This window comes from Stigmatopora nigra, chromosome 13 (genome assembly GCF_051989575.1).
Source record: "Stigmatopora nigra isolate UIUO_SnigA chromosome 13, RoL_Snig_1.1, whole genome shotgun sequence".
Lineage (NCBI taxonomy): Eukaryota > Metazoa > Chordata > Actinopteri > Syngnathiformes > Syngnathidae > Stigmatopora > Stigmatopora nigra.
In genome coordinates this window covers 13248178-13265677 of record NC_135520.1, presented here as the reverse complement: position 1 = coordinate 13265677, position 17500 = coordinate 13248178, and the positions used below count along the sequence as shown (strand labels likewise).

General features: G+C 44.3%; 1 protein-coding gene across 2 annotated transcripts in view; it reads right to left on the bottom strand.

Annotated features, from left to right (window-relative positions):
• The window catches only part of LOC144206132 (gamma-aminobutyric acid receptor subunit rho-2-like), a 37953-nt gene that overhangs the window by 13332 nt on the left and 7121 nt on the right, over positions 1 to 17500 (bottom strand). For both annotated transcript variants that reach the window (XR_013328303.1, XM_077730908.1), the window contains exons 4-5: positions 9909 to 10132; positions 2033 to 2115 (exon numbers count right to left, since the gene is read on the bottom strand). Coding sequence is in view for 1 of the 2 variants with exons in the window: in XM_077730908.1 (XP_077587034.1) it covers positions 2033 to 2115; positions 9909 to 10132 (307 nt within the window). In the remaining variant the exon portion in view is untranslated. The remainder of the gene's footprint in view (positions 1 to 2032; positions 2116 to 9908; positions 10133 to 17500) is intronic.

Here is a 17500-nt window from a genome sequence, read left to right as displayed (position 1 = left end):
ACTTTTACAAACACAGTCCAGATCTGGCCCTACTCCTCATAAATTGAGTATGTCTAGATAGGGTCCAGTCCTTTAAATTCCTGGGGGCCCACAACACGGATAAGCTCCCCTGGTCTAAAAACACCACGGCAGTAGTGAAGAAGGCCCAGAAAAGACTCAATTTCCTCAGAGTACTCAGGAGGAACAATTTGGACACTAAGCTTCTGGTAATCTTCTATAGAACCACTGTGGAGAGCATCCTGGTGTACTGCATCACAGTGTGGTGCTGGAAGCACGGCAGATGACAAAAAGGGCATGCACAAAGTGATTAACACTGCCCAGAAGATCGTCGGCTGCTCTCTGCCCTCACTGGAAGACATTGCCAGCCCTCATTACCTCAGCAGAGCCAGGGAACATCATCGGGGACCCATACCACCCTGGTTACAATCTGTTCCAGCTGCTGCCCTCTGTCAGATGCTATAAGTCCAACATAGTACGAACAAATAGGCTTAAGGACAGTATTCCCACATGCATCAGGACTGTAACCTTGGGGTAACACAACACACAATCACTTCTGTGTAACAACTTCGGGGTCAGGTAGTATGAAAAGACGTTAGATGCTGATCTGCCTCCTACTGGCTGACTAAGGTAAGTCAAAGAAAGTGATAGGTAAGTTGATCCACTGGGTGGGTGATGCGATGTATCCATAACAGCAGAATGCCAAATTATGAGTCCGTAATTATCACTTGTTTGGGTCTTTTGCCGAAAACACGCACCTTGTGGAGAGGCACTATCAATTTTGTCATAGGCAGTTTCTGGGTATGATGACAATTTTGTTGTTGATGATGACGACAAAGCCTATGTCCGATGATTATTATCTGAATATTATTATTATTTAAATGGAGAGTGATGAGCAGCATGTTGTTCTCCAAGTTACACTCCAACAAAGGGATAGACTAGTGCGCCATCTATCGGGGAAATTAGGGTATTGCAGGGCAAAGGGGAATGAATGAGGTCATTGATTTTTGCTACAATTTGCACAACGTCGGCGGGCCGGATTAAAAAGCCTAACGGGCCGTATATGGCCCGCGGGCTGTAGTTTGAAAAACATGTACACACGGCAATAATACGCAATGTATTGATAATATTGAAAGTGAGTGAATCCGGCAACGTATAACATGTACACATGCCAATAATACGCAACTTATTGATAATTTTGGATATTAGATATTTAGATACTAATGCTCTGACATTTACCAACTATCGCTCTCGAATTTGGAGAGCGACCGAATCCGGCGACAAAACATCTGTTCGACAAAACGTCCGTTCGACGTAACGTCGGCTCGACAAACTGTCCGTTGACCAAACGTCCGTTCGACGAAACGTCCGAGGATCAAGTGTCCGTCGCTGTACGTTCGACAAAATGTCCAGCGGCAAATCCAGTGACCAAACGTCTAATCGAAGAAACGCCCGTCCGTTTGACGAAACGCCCGTCCGTTCGAAGAAACATGCGTGCGACAAAACGTCCGGTAACGGTCTGCCTCTTTCCCTCTCTCTGTGTCTCTCTTTGTCTTTCTCTCTCCCTCTCTCTGTGTCTTTCTGTGTCTGCCTCTCTCCCTCTTCTCTGTGTTTCCACCTTGCTATCTCTTTTCCTCTCTCTCTCTCACTCTCTCTTTCTCTCTCTCTATCTTTCTCCCAATCTCTCTACCTCTCTTCATCTTTCTTTCTAGTCTTCATATGTCCATCTATTTCTCTTTATCTATGTTTGTCATTCTTTCTCCCTTTCTATTTGTATGTCTGTCTCTCACTCCATTTGTCAGTCTTTATATTGCTCTCTCTCTCTCTCTGTTGGAACTACTCTATATCTGTTTCTATCAGTCTACCTCTTGCTCTCTCTGTCACTCTCTCCATCTCTTCGTCTCAGTCTATGTCTATCTCTTTCCGTCTGTCTTGCTGTCTGTCATTCCCTCTTTCTGGTTGTGCCCCCTCCAAATAATGTATAAATCAAGATGTGAAGTATGTAAGGTGATGCATGGATATGAGTTTAACTCACAACTCTCCAACTCCAGAGAACATGTCTGAGAATCCAAAGGAAATCGGCTGAAATCCATATTACAAGCTGCAGTGACAGTTACTCTGAAAACAGACAGAAGGATTCAAGCAATCAAATTCATTAAAAAAAACACAATTTTACTTTCTCTAAACATAATTTCAATTGTCCGTTTTGCGACTATAAAAAAAATGAAAGTGAAATAAACCAAAAGAAAAGATCAGTGAGTAGGCAGCGATACGCTACATAGAGCGCAGCATCTTTAAAACACATGAAATCAATTTTTGACACATATTTCTGAATATATTCTTACACCAAGTGAGCAGGAAGAAATTCTGTTCACATTATACCGGTGGCATGTGCACCTGTCTTAAATTCAAAAAAAAATTAAAGGAGCAAAATAGTTCACATAAGAGGTGAAGGACAGGGATGTTGATGTCCTCTCTAACAACGCGAAAAGTGAGGTGGGATATAAACCAAATTTGAGCAAATTAATTTGGGCAATTCAGATAAATACTGCACATGAAAAACATTGCTCCCGGATAATCAGGGAAACTGATTTTTTTTGCGTTGAAGACTGTGATGTTGGAGCAATTTTCAAACACTCAGTAAAGAAGCTCTTTTTTTACTTCAAATTTTCTTGATTACGTCTATTTTTTGGATAGAATTTAATGAGAGAACATTGCAAAACTGATCTCTAAATATTGGAATTTCAGTAGCCAATTGGTTTTAATAGCTATGTATCGTTTTGAAATAAAATTAATTGAATTGAAATTAAATGTATATATTCATTAATCCACTCATTTTATGTTAGGGACCATTATCCTCAAGTGTCAGAGCAGTGCCGATGTGACATGTTAAAATGTTCAAATAAGAAAAAAAGCATTGGTTTAACTATTGAAATATTTAATTTACAAGTCGTTAACGCTCGCATATTAAATATTTCAAGCAACAACGAATCACTATCATGATTATTTATCCATGTTTCCAGGTATGCTGCTTGTTGTAGAGGCCCGTTGAGTTTTTGGTTTGCAATATACACTGTTTGGCATGTGAGAGAGAATGTGATGTTTATCTAATTTTGAAGTGTGTGCATGAATGTGCGAGTCCCGGCTCATTCAAATGTATGTAACGTCCATTACGCCACCTTAGGCCGCCATTGCCCTGTATAGTGTCTATGACGGTTATAGTAAGGAATTTATGTTATTGATATTTCATTGTTTACCTTGTCGAATAGTTGCGAACGACTTCTCAAATTTGTAAAAAGAAAGATAATACATTGTTATGACCGTATACTGAACGGGTGTAATTGTACTCTATGTATTGTAACATCTTACTAATATTTGTTTTTTTTTAATTTGGTTTTTGTTCTAATGTGTTGATAAAAGATATCATTAACATTAGGGACCTAATGGTCGTCATAATAACGGCGATCTACATACCTCCGGATGCGAACGTTAACACGGCACTAACCTCCTGCTAATGGCTGTAAACAAACAGCAGCTTGACCATCCTGATGAGGTCTTTATTGTCGTTGGTGACTTCAATAAAGCGTGTTTAAAGACTGTTCTGCCTAAGTTTATTCAATACGTAAAGTGTCACACTAGAGGAGACAAAACTCTTGACCATGTCAAACATGCCTATAAAGCCACTACCTTCCCTCACCTGCCTGGATCAGATTATCTCTGCCGAACCCTCACCACCGTATACACTCCACTCCGGAGGCTAACAAGGCCACAAATAAATTAAATAAAAACTTGGCCCAAGGATGCCTTTTCTCAGCTGCAGGACTGTTTTTCCTGCCGCAACAACTGGGAAACTTTTGAACACGACAACCTCCAGGACACTGTACTTTCCTACATCAAAAACTGCACGGACAATGTCACTGTTAATAAACAAATACAGGTTTTTCCAAACCAAAAACCCTGGATGACCAAGGAGACAGGCACTCATCAAATGGCGTAACACCTGATGCATCTGAAATGCAACTTCAGGAGCAGGTTAAGAAAGAGTGAGATCAATTGAATAGGAAATAGGTTCATTACCGGACTACAGGATGGGGAGAGAGCTCAAACAGCTGTGAACCGCTCACAGTCTGTTGTCCTTGCAACTCTTCCTGAATTGGATTGCATAACTTTATTCATCCCGTATTCAGGAAATTTCACTGTGGCAGTAGCAAGAGGGTGATTAGACAGAACAGCAAAGCAAAAGCACAAAGTACAAAACAAATCAAACTAAATTGAATCATTAAATCATTAAAACATAAAAGCAGCAAAAACACAAAACGAGCAAGAGTGGACGCAGCCACCGCGGCTGCCGCTTAAACAGCGCCATTTTGGTTGCGGTAGCTAAAACAGATACAGACTCAAAAATACGTTGTAAAGTTGGACAGAAACTGTATACACAGACAGGAAGTCTTCCACGAGATGGGGAACTTCTGCAGACTGTGACCGAGGTAGAGAATATGCAGTCGCTCTTCCATCTCATCCCATGTTGGGTTTATTCTGTATTACTATTATACATATATGTGTAGTAATTCATTTCTTTGTTAAATCATTCTTCCTATTTTTCAGAAAGGCTCGAGGTCATAAACAGCCATCTGGTCCACTCTCACGTGGATTGCTTATTCTACATCTCACCCATTATCGGGATCTGAGGGCTGTTGATCGAGAGGTAGCAAGGACTCGGGATATCTGCCACTTCCATAACACTCGTATAGTGTGCATACCTCGTGACGCACTTCGGGCTTCTTTATGTAATTGTTATATGATTGTTAGGTCAAATGAATGTCTGCAGTGATTGATAATTACATCGGAAGGGTAATTATTTACGAATCTATCATCCCACGATGGAATGGTTGGTCAGAAGTGTGGCCTCTTCTCCCGGTACTTTTGTCCAGCTCCGAAACTCCGGCGGTACCGAGGTGTTGCTCTTTCTGCTGCGTATTGTCACAGCTCGTCCCATGTGTGAGACAGCATAGGCATGGCTGACTGGTTCAAAAAAAGGGTTGCCAAAAGAAGCCAGGCTAACAGAACAAGGACAGTTGTAAAAACAATAAGGTAAAAAGTATAAAGTACAAAGTAAAGTAAAAAGGAGTTTATTAAGAAATATTAAAATGTAATTTAAAAAAGATAGAAAAACATAAACAACATAAGAGTGTGCAGATTTACTGCCACTAGCTCCCGCGTGAATGACTCCATCTTGGACAGTGGGTCAGTCTTTATATAGGAAAAATGGTATAGTATAGTTTCTAAGACAACGACCAAACTTTGGGCAAAGTCTGATTAATCAGTGGCAAGTCTCCACGACAACGACCAAACTCTGGGCAAGTTTCTTATGACAACGATGTTTCTATACTTACGAAAACTGATACAATATGAACACGCAATTGCCAAGCGACTGTCATTTTATCTCAACGTTATCTTACAATTCCCTCTTGCTGTGAGTATGAAAACATCGAAACTTCATTTGTTAGCGACGCTACTTTTGAACGAAATTCTTCACAAATTATTTTGAACTGGAGTTAAGACCGACCAGAAGGGGGCAAAAATCCTCATGCAGTTGAGGGAAAATTGCCCTCTTGACCTCCCGCTTGGGACGATCGCCTCGTGGTCTGGTGTCTCAGAAGAGCAAAGACATATTAATCAGTGTCAGACAGTATCGCAATATCAAGCTCAGATTGGGGTGTGGAATGTTGCATGTGTATACGAGTTAGCATTAGCTGGGTTTCAACAATCATGGTAACCAACTGACCACAAACTGTTGGACTTGGTCCCCACCTCTCATCCTCCATTACACTGAGCACTGGCTTCGCTCAAGGCTGTGTCCTCTTCTAGACTTCCTGTACACAAACGACTGTATACCAACCCACCAGTCTACCTTCATCATCAAATTTGCCGATGACACCACTATGGTCGGACTCATCCCAAGAGGGGATGAGTCGGCCTAAATAGATGAGGTCAACAAAATGTCTTCGTGGTGTCCGGTGAACAATCTCACACTGAACACTACGAAAACTAAAGAAATAGTCCTGGACTTTTGCAAAAACAGTCCAGTTCTGGCCCCACTGCTCATAAATGGAGTATGTGTAGACAGGGTCCAATCTTTTAAATTCCTGGGGGTCCACATCACGGATTAGTTCTCCTGGTCTACAAACACCACGGCAGGAGTGAAGAAGGCCCAGAAACGACTCCATTTCCTCGGGGTACTCAGGAGGAACAACTTGGACACTAAGCTTCTGGTAACTTTGTCTAGAACCACTGTGGAGACCATTCTGGCATACTGCATCACAGTGTGGTATGCTGGAAGCACGGCAGCAGACAAAAATGTCATGCAGAAAGTGATAAACACTGCCCAGAAGATCGCCGGCTGCTCTCTGCCCTCACTGGAAGACATTGCCAGCCCTCGTTACCTCAAACCTTGGAGAGTTCAAGATGGCGCCGCGCTCGGGCGCAGCGGCTCATTGCTCTGCAGTTCGTTCGTTGAATTGCAAGATACCCAATTTCACGACTTATCACAAAGTGACCTTCGATATCCCCAAGAACATCCGGAGACCTCCGGGATCTCCGAGGATATCCAACCCACCCAAAGTACGCCGTAGACGGCAAAGAGAAAGGAAGCAAAAGAGCGGATGCCGGGCGGCCATTGCGGCTAAGCTAAGCTACGACAACAACCACTCCGAGCCCCGCTTCCTAGTATCTTTTTGACAAACGCCCGTTCCATTACCCACAATTTTTGGCGTGGATCTGCCTTCTACAGGCGAACTGAGGGAGGGTAAGTAAGAAGACAGTGAGAGGTAAGTGATACATTTTATTCTTGTTAGCATCGGTGAGGCAACTTGCAGTCGCCGGATTGATGGCGCTCAAGAGGTGATGCGATGTTTCCATCGTGGCGGAGTGCTAACAAGTTTGAATATGTCAGTTAAGGGGTCTTGCCTGGGATGGCAGACCTGTGGAGAAGCACTATACAATTTCGTCATACACAGCTGAGGGTATGATGACTACTAGGCTTTTTGTCAAGTCAATGATGACGACAATGCCTATGTCTGATAAAAAAAAGAGCCACGAACATCATCGGGCACCCATACCACCCTGGTCACAATTTGTTCCAGCTGCTGCCCTCTGGCAGACGCAATAGATCCCACAAAGTATGGAAAAATAGGTTTAAGGACAGTTTTTTTTCCTACATCCATCAGGACTGTAAACGTTAACATGACACAATCCCTTTTGTGTAATAACTTGGGGGTGAGGTAATATGGAAAGATGTTGGGCGGTGATCTGACTGAAGGTAAGTGAAAGACAGTGAGAGGTAGGTGATCTGCGTAATCCATAACAGCAGAATGCCAAATTACGAGTCCGAATTTATCACAATTAACGAGCCCAATCATTCACTGCGCTTGTCAACAGTACATTTCAACCAGAGGTTCCACATTAAATGGATTGGTCGTCTGGCAACTGTATTTGAACTGCACTTGAGTTAGATTTATTGGACAAAGGGACTATACAAATTAATGAATTGATACATGCATGTCCTTCAAAGGTAGGTCCGGTCACGCGAAATTGGTGGTGGTGAGCCACAAAATGCGTTGTCTCAATAATAATAATAATAATAAATAAATGATATAAAAATCTAAACAGTCACATCTTGGCAAGGTAAATTCTAAAATATTGCACAATCTAATATTGGACACTGTTAATGCACACCCCAAAGTTATTGCACAGAAGGGATTGTGTGTCCTGCTAATGCAAGTTCAGAGTCCTGGTGGCTGTGGGAAAAAATCTCCCTAAGTCTATTTGTCCGTTCTTTGTGAGATCTGTAGCGTCTGCCAGGAGGCAGCAGCTGGAACAGGTTGTGACCTGGGTGGTATGGGTCCCTAACAATGCTCTGCTGAGGTAACAAGCGCTAAGCAATGTCATCCAATGAGGGCCGAAAGCAGATGATGATCTTCTGAGTGGTGTTGATCATACTCAGCATGGCTTTTCTGTCTGCTATGCTTCCAGCATAATACACTGTGATGTAGTATGCCAGTGTGCATAACTGCAACATACACTAGCGGCTAGCATAACATAGGTACGCTAACAGATAGCATAACATACGTTAGCCTAGTGTCACGCTGGTGCCTCATCGGACGAGTCGTCCAATGTTTTGACAAAAAACAGAAAATATACCCGCAAATGAGACTCTGCACTATCATATGGTGTGTTTCATAGGTGTGAAAATACAGTATATATTTATATGATCCTTAGTAGGCCATTTCCCATAATGAGTGAAAATGGGTTAGAAGATTAGATTAGAAGATTAGATGGTTAATATCACCAGGGACGACGAGGAGAGACTGGGGGTGTCTGCAGCCGCGACACAGTTGCATGAAGTAGTTCGCAAGTAACTGCTGCCTTGGCAGAAGTGGGAATATACGCAGTTATCGCAATCAAGTACGACAATTCATGCAGGACGTAAAACGGCCTGATGCTGACAGCTACTTGTTCAATATCTCGAAGACAAAGTTGCTCCTTCATCGTAATCTGCCCCCGGCTACATCATCTGCCATTAACAAATGGAGCTAGTCCCCGACCTGTTCTCCAACCACTCTCTTTGCTCTGACCAGTTGAAAACTATCCAGGGAGATTAGTGATTCCGGTATTAATTCATTCATCCAGGTCTCCGTCGAGCACATAATACAACCCCCCAGATGCTCCCATTGCAGCCTGGTAAACGCCGTTAGCTTTTCCATCTTATTGAGTCGATATCTTATGTTCCCCATAACAATAGATGGAATGATTTGTCTTAAGTGTCGCTTCGTCTCTCGGCACTTTCATCCAGCCCTGCACCCCCCTTCTCTTTAACTCCGCAGGGATTTCCATGGGCATCTAGGTGTTGCATAGCGCTAACAGCTGATCTCTCTGTAGGATAGGCTTGACTGAATGGGTCAAAAAATGTTCAGAACTACCAAAAATAAACTAAACTAAGTGAACAAAGACTGCCTCTTACATATGACACGCCGGGTGAAGGCAAGTCGTGAAAGTGATAAAAAAGTATGAAGTAAAGTATAAAGTAAAGAATTAAAAAACATTAAATTGTAATAAAACAAAAAAGACAGAAAAGATGCAAAAACACAGAAAACAAGTAAAAACAGGTGGAGCTACTGCCATTTCTGCTATAGTGTGCCCGGGGTAAAGTTTTGTCCGAGGGACGGCAACCTGGATCTGTGTTTTAGTTTAGGCCAATGGCATTTCTGGTTTATAGTTTTTATAGTGCTATGGTGTTGTTATTGTTTTTTTTATTCTTATGACTGTTTAACTAGTTGTGCATAATTATTTTTATATTTATCTCCACTGTAGAAGTTGACAGTGTGTTTCACTAAATGTTTTGACCACTGCATACCTGTCAACTTGTACGTTTTACACGTATTTTATACGTTTTTCTACCATTTCAAATCATGTACGTCGTACATCGACTTTTGTACGGTGAACATTTTTGTTTAAAAAAAATCGCCAATATATATGAAAACCGATCTCAACAAGACCGTTTTGGCTAAAATCCAGATAGTCTCGTAGGCTGGTAGCCAACGACGCTACTGTCATCGATTGTTACTATTGTCACGTTTTACCAGCAAAAATAATCCTCAATCGTATGTATTTTTTTTAGCGGTGTGTACGGCTATATCGATAAAGGATGACATGCGCATGCCTAGATATACATAGAGTAAATATCGTGGAAGCAAGCATGGAGGAGCCACATAGTAAGAAACGAGTTACCGCGAGTAAACATGCGTCGTACGGTGTTTGTACGTTTTTTTGGGGGGTTGTATGGGGAATCATAATCATTTATACGAGCAGTTATCGGCAGAGGTTGACAGGTATGTCACTGACTTGATACATACCTGAGACTGTAAAGCACATGGCCATCAGGGAAGACACGCAGCATGATGTTGTCTGTTGTTGTGTCATGGATGAAAGATCTCTTAGAGTGGACGAAGAAAACATCAGGAACCCAAATTTTTTTCACCAAACGGCCATCAAATGTCATGCTCTTGTTCGTACTGCTGGTGAATGACAGACGCTCATCTTTCCAATAATGTCTCAGATATAGTGTCATTGTAAAGTCCTGTAGGAAAATAGTATGAAAATAAACCAGGTTATATTGAGGAAGAGTCCAGTATTGTTATACAGCGCTGCCATCCTCCATCAACCCGATTTCAAGAGTACCGTTTTCACATTTCCAGATTTTTTTTTCAGAATGAATGTGATTCATGCAAAATCGACATAAAATGTAAAAGTAAAATAATGTAGGACAATTTAAATCACATTGTTATTATCATGTTTTTATTTCTCCTCTCATCGCTCATATCATTTTCTGAGCTGCTTTATCCTCATTAGGGTCGCGGGGGGTGCTGGAGCCTATCCCAGCTGACTCCGGCTGGGTCAGAGGTGGGGGACACCCTGGATTGGTGGCCACCCAATCACACAAGGAGGCGCACAAACATGCACTCTCACACTTATACCTGGGGGCAACTTAGAGTGTCCAATCAGTTTACCATGCATGTTTTTGGAATGTAGGAGGAAACCGGAGTACTCGGAGGAAACCCTCGCAGGCTCAGGGAGAAAATGCAAACTCAACAGAGATGAATGTGACCTGGACTTGAACGCAGGACCCCAGAGCTGTGAAGCCGGCGTGCTAATCACTCGCGCCACCAGGCCACCCCGCGCTGAAGTCACATATGCATATTGTGCAATGTGCAAATGTCGGTCCTTTTGGAGACGGCTTTAACATTGGATATTTTGTCAAATACGAACCAATAAACTTTAACATTTGTCACGTTTTTTTATAGATTAAAAGTATTTCTTTAAAGTGCATAAGCGTAAGACACTTCCCTTCTCTTGCATTTGGCAATAAGAAAATGGCGGAAGACAGGGAACTGTCACTCAACTCAGCACCGAGAAAGAAAATGAAAATTTGTTCCAGAAGTGTTTTTTGTAATTTATATTTTTCACAAATACATACTTTATATTAGATTAGTATTATTCATATCACAGTTCTTCAATACTATGAACTAAATCATTTAAAACTTAGAAAAGTATACAAATTATGTAATATGTATGCAAAAGTATGCATGCAAAAAAGAGAAAAAAAGAACGAAAATAATATTTATGAGTAAGCCTACATTTATCAGCACATAAACACACCATTTAACATTATGTTGTACACACTCAGAAAAACCTAAAAAAAAAAAACAACAGCAAAAAAATAACAACTCTATTAAGAACGAAAGTCGAAGGTAAACAAATCAGGAACTCAACCCCGGCCAGGGGAATTTTGCCATGGTCTGGCAAAAAGGAAAGGGATTTTGTTGAGTTGTGGTCATACTCCGCCAGTGGCCAATACTCCCACCTGTCAGGAGCGGCTCATTTGCCTCTCCTGGCTTGACCTAATTTCATTGCAGCTGTGTTCAATTGCTTGATTACGCCCTGAGTTATTTAAGTGCTACGGTAGTGTTAGTCATCGTCGGATCGACTGTGCATTATGATGACGTAACCTCCTGCACGCCACGCCGAGACATAGCCTACGGCGCTACATGGTATATTTTCTTACATGCGCCATTTCTGTTAGTTTTAGGAGATTCAAGCCCTTGTTGTTTTGTAAGCTTTGTTTGAGTTATTAAAACCAATCCACCATGAGAACAGACAGTCTCAATAATTCCAGCGTCCCTGCGAATGGGTAACACTTCCCCCGGTCGCGCCATGATCCACGACGCGACCGTAACAGATCAATCCGACCACATGGATCCAGGGGGACGTCACCCACGCTCGTGCCGGCGCGCTTGTCAACGCCAGCCATCCTCTTTGAAGCCCCCCGACCACATGGATTTAATGAGAAACCCTTCAAAATCATGTGGAGAGTTTCTGATCGACACGCCGTGGGGTAGGCACCTCATGGACGTAGTTGCAGCACAGGAATCCCGGCTATGAAGAAATTTTGATCCTCCACCCACCCCTACCCCCTCCCACTGCTCAGCCCGTTGCACAGGGCTGCCAGCACAGTTAAGTCATGATACCCAGGTCTCGACACTCACAGTTAATCGCCCATGTTATCTGATGTCAAGCTCCAGTGGATCTTTTTCTCAATGGAGGGACTTATTCTGAAGATGAGGACGACAGTGAGCTAATTGATTTCTTTAATGGAGTTTCTGACTCGGACAGTGATTTTCTAGAGCAATTTGGGCCCTGATACGCTCCACCGGAGGATAATTATTCCAACGATTATTCCAACCAGGATTACCGCGACCAGAATCTGCATGGTTGCCGAGCCGCCTGCAGTGGGTCACCGCGTAGCGGTTTGCAGGGAGGGTCAGGGAGGAGCTTCGACCGCTGCCCGTCTGGTCTGTGGGGGCGGGGGGGGGGGGGGGGGGGGGGCGCAGCAGCGAAGTCTTTCACCTTGTCCTCTGGCTACATCTACAATGGGCCATTACGTGGCAGCGGGTGTGCTGTAACACCCTGGAGGAGGAGGAGGCGGCAAAGCGGAAGGAGGGCCTGGACACTCGAGACCCTGAACAAGTTCCTCGCTCGACCTCGCCCATCCAAACTCCTCGCTCGACCTCGCCCGTCCAAACTCCTCGCCCGACCACACCTCTCCAGATGCCTCGCTCGTACCAAGCTTCCCGAATTCCTGTGCCGAAACCACGCAAGGAACTCCTGTTGCCACTGGGGCCTCCAGTTGCACCCGTGCCGAAGCCACGAACTAGTCTACCAAGCGCCAGTCTGCCAAGCGCCGGTCTGCCAAGCGCCGGTCTGCCAAGCGCCGGTCTGCCAAGAGCCGGTCTGCCAAGCGCCGGTCTGCCAAGCGCCGATCTGCCAAGCGTCGGTCTGCCAAGCACCGGTCTGCCAAGCGCCGGTCTGCCAAGCGCCAGTCTGCCAAGCGACGGTCTGCAAAGCGCCGTCCTGCCAAGCGCCGTTCTGCTAAGCGCCGTTCTGCCAAGCGCCGTCCTGCCAAGCGCCGTGCTGCCAAGCGCCGTGCTGCCAAGCGCCGTGCTGCCAAGCGCCGTGCTGCCAAGCGCCGTGCTGCCAAGCGCCGTGCTGCCAAGCGCCGTGCTGCCAAGCACCGTGCTGCCAAGCGCCGTGCTGCCAAGCGCCGTGCTGCCAAGCGCCGTTCTGCCAAGCGCCGTTCTGCCAAGCGCCGTCCTGCCAAGCACCGTCCTGCCAAGCACCGTCCTGCCAAGCACCGTTCTGCCAAGCACATGCCCGCCCATCGCCTGCCTGCCCAGCACCTGCCCGCCCGGAAACAGCGGCAATGTTCCGGTGCCCCTGGACGACTAAGACGGCGAGAGTGGTGCTCCGGCGCCCCTGTACGAGGGGGCCGGTGACGGCGAGAGCGACTCTCCGACACCCCTGGACAAGGGAGTTGGCGGCCCTCCGAGCAACCAGGGTAAGGTGCCCAACGACCAAAGATTCTGGTGCCTCTTAAGGGCAAGTGGCTTGGCCAGCACATAAAGGCCAGTGCAGATGCCCGCCGGGCCAGCCACGCTCACTCCTCGTCACCAGCCGGCGTGGATGCCTGCCGGACCGACCACTTCCTCGTCTCGTTTCTGGCTGGCGCGGACGCCCGCCAGACCAACCTCTCCGTCGTCTTTTTACCTCCCTCGTTTCTCATGGACATTTGGGATTGGGAAGTCTAGGATCCGTCCCTTAGAGGGGAGGTACTGTCAGGGGCCGCTCGTTTGCCCCTCCTGGCCTGACGTAATTTCATTGCAGCTGTTCAATTGCTTGATTACGTCTTGAGTTATTTAAGTGCTACGGTAGTGTTAGACTTTGTCGGATCGACTGCGCATTATGATAATGTAACTTCCTGCATGCCACGCCGAGACATAGCCTACGGCACTACATGGTATATTTTCTACATGATTTGTTTCTGTTACTTTTGGGAGATTTAAGCACTTGTTGTTTTGTAAGCTTTGTTTGAGTTATTAAAACCAATCCACCATGAGAACAGACCGTCTCGATAATTCCAGCGTCCGTGCAAATGGGTAACACTTCCCCCAGTCGCGCCATACTACACGGTGCCACGCTACACAGTGTGACCGTAACACAACCGGGGCAGTTCCGGTGTCCGCCTTGAGCGTGCCCTGCCCTCCTGTCGGACACGGTAGCAGCTACCCTTCATGTGCTTGCTCTACCATCTGCCTACACCATGCTAACTGTAAGCCATCATGGAAACACATTTTTATTCTAGACGAAGGGATGTTGAAAGCCAATGGAAAAACACGATGGCAAATAAGGGAAAGATGCTAGATACAGGAAGTCTATTTATGTTTGAAAACAGACGGGTGGCTGTCGAGCGGGTATGTCGTCTAAGCTCAGGAAGCAACCACTCAAAACCACTGCTCATGAGCACATATCTGTCTAACGTCAAACACATCTCAAACAAAACGGCCGATTTGGAATGTCTGTGAATGTTCCATGCTAATAATCAGAGATGTGGCTTCACCCACAAATACCTGACACTACTGTACAGCTAGCAGTACGCATGGTACTCAGATCAGACATTACGATCGACTCAGGAAAAAAGTGGTGGTGGAGGGATGGTGTAACAATAGCACTGTTATGGTTAGACACTGTTCCCAAGAGGTAGCAGTTGTTAAGATCACTGCTGTCTAGATCCCACTAGACCAGTGGTTTTCAAAGTGGGCGGTACCGCCCCCCGGGGGGTGGTGTGAACTTTCAGGGGGGCGCTGACGAATAAACAGGCGAATGGGGGGCGTTGAAATAGTGAAGGGGGCGATGGAGCAATTACAGTAAAATGTGACGTTGGTGTTTGTAGAAAGACCGGAAAAAATGATTGTCTGTAATAAAAAGTCGACAAAAAAACAAGCTTTATTGAAACAATAAACGTTGTCTGCTCGAGCGCTCACGAGCAGCGCGCATATACCGTATATCACTAATTGTCGCGAGTTTATCGTCGATGCAGGCGACTGGGGAAACCACCACCATCCAGTCAGCCGCAGAGGAGCACACAATAGCGCGCCGGCAACGCTTAACCACAGACGTATGCGCACAGCGACCGGCTTAATGCATCAGCTATCAATTTTTATGATTCGAGGTGAAGAATAAATGATAACCATTTTTGTTTATTAAAATTGTTTTTTTTAGTCTTCAAACTGTTTGTGATTGAAGAATCAACCAACTCTTGTGACATTTAGCAATATAGTCGTTCTAGCGTTCGTTGGAAAGGGGTAAAGAGGGGGGCGTTGGCATTTTGGCCCGGCGGTGAAGGGGGCGGTGGCCAAAAAAAGTTTGAAAATCACTGCACTAGACGCTAAGGTAAGTACTGCTTTTTCCCTACTAATGAACAAAAAAAAAACACTAAGAAGAACGCCTACCCAAGTGCCGCACACATATTTTTATATCAGATTTTAATGGAGCAAATCTCAAAACTTTTTTTAAGAACACATGAGTTGTCCAACAAGTGAGGATAAAACTCTGGATCATGTGATGCTAATGATGCTAGTGATGCTGGTGATTCTGGTGATGATTTTGATGCTGGTGACGGTGGTGACGGTGGTGACGGTGGTGACGGTGGTGACGGTGGTGACGATGGTGACGATGGCGACGATGGCGACGATGGCGACGATGGCAACGATGGCGACGATGGTGACGATGGCGACAATGGCGACGATGGCAACGATGGCGACGATGGCGACAATGGCGACGATGGCGACGACGATGACAGTGATGACAGTGATGAGAGTGATGACAGTGATGACAGTGATGACAGTGATGACAGTGATGATAGTGATGATAGTGGTGATAGTGATGATAATGATGATAATGATGATAATGATGATGATGATGATGATGATGATGCTGATGATGATGATCAGACCTGGGCTTTGTTATCATCATTGACTTGACAAAGGCTTAATTGTCATCATACCCAGCTGCGTATGACGAAATTGGTAGAAAAAGTTTGCCTCACAGATGTTAGTAAATAACGATACGATTGAAGAAACGAAACACCAAACTGGAGAGCATTGAGGCGCTGCACTTGTGTGCACCGCCATCTTCAATGGCGCATGTGTGGAGCAAGTAGAGACTTTCAAATTCCACAGCACTCACCAAGACGGCGCAGCAGAGGCTACATTTCCTGAGAGTACTCAATTTATTTATCATGAATATATATAGACTTTCTGTTTTTGCTTGTTTGTTGTGGCGTCCATAGACTCAGCGAGTGGTGCAACTAGGCGCTGAATGTCTCCAGAACCGTGGAACTCATCCTAGACTTTAAACAAGCCCGCTTCGCTTTGTATTATATTTTAAGAAAAACAAAAAAATAAAAAAATGTCTTTAATAGGCAGTTACTAACTTTACCATACACCCAGGCAAACATTCGTTCAATGCTACTATTTTAACCAATCACACACAAGTATCCTAGATTTCCCACCTTTCCCCATGATGTCATTAATACCCATCAGTAAGCGCTGCAGCGCCAGAGTCAGTATGTCTGCGCGTGGGTAGACCTGACATCGCACAATGCCCGCGCTTTTGTTTGAAGGCCAAATGGATTTTTAAAATGCATCACATTATTGTCCATGTTGGTCGATTGGTTCAAATAGTGCCCAATATACAAAATACATTCTTGACATGGATGCACAACCATGCATTGCCAGCCTTTTGAAGTTCATTGTTTTAGAGTATACAAAAAGATAAATACTATACAACTGGGGTAATAGTACAAAGACCAAAATAACACCTTCAGTGAATTGATTTGAGATAACTTGGTCTATTTATGTATACATTTCTTATTTATTGCTTACTTATTTGTCTGTTGTTGTTTGTGCACTATGTGGTGAAAGCTGTAAATCTCAATACACTTGTATAATTAGATTAGATTAGATAACTTTATTCATCCGTATTTGGGAAATTCAATTGTCACGGAAGTAAGAGGGTGCAAAGAAAGACATAGGAAAATACATCTTAGACATGACTAAATATGAAATAAATATAAACAATAAAAGCAATCAATTCAATTCAACACGTGTTCGCAAAAATGTTTGCAATTTTATGTATCATTTTTATCAATATATTTTTAAAATAAACCAATACAGATTCTTTATTATTGTTTCTACATTGGAAGAATAAGAAGATATAGAGCAGTGATTTTCAAACTTTTTTTGGCCACCGCCCCCTTCACCGCCGGGCCAAAATGCCAACGCCCCCCTCTTTACCCCTTTCCAACGAACGCTAGAACGACTATATTGCTAAATGTCACAAGAGTTGGTTGATTCTTCAATCACAAACAGTTTGAAGACTAAAAAAAACAATTTTAATAAACAAAAATGGTTATCATTTATTCTTCACCTCGAATCATAAAAATTGATAGCTGATGCATTAAGCCGGTCGCTGTGCGCATACGTCTGTGGTTAAGCGTTGCCGGCGCGCTATTGTGTGCTCCTCTGCGGCTGACTGGATGGTGGTGGTTTCC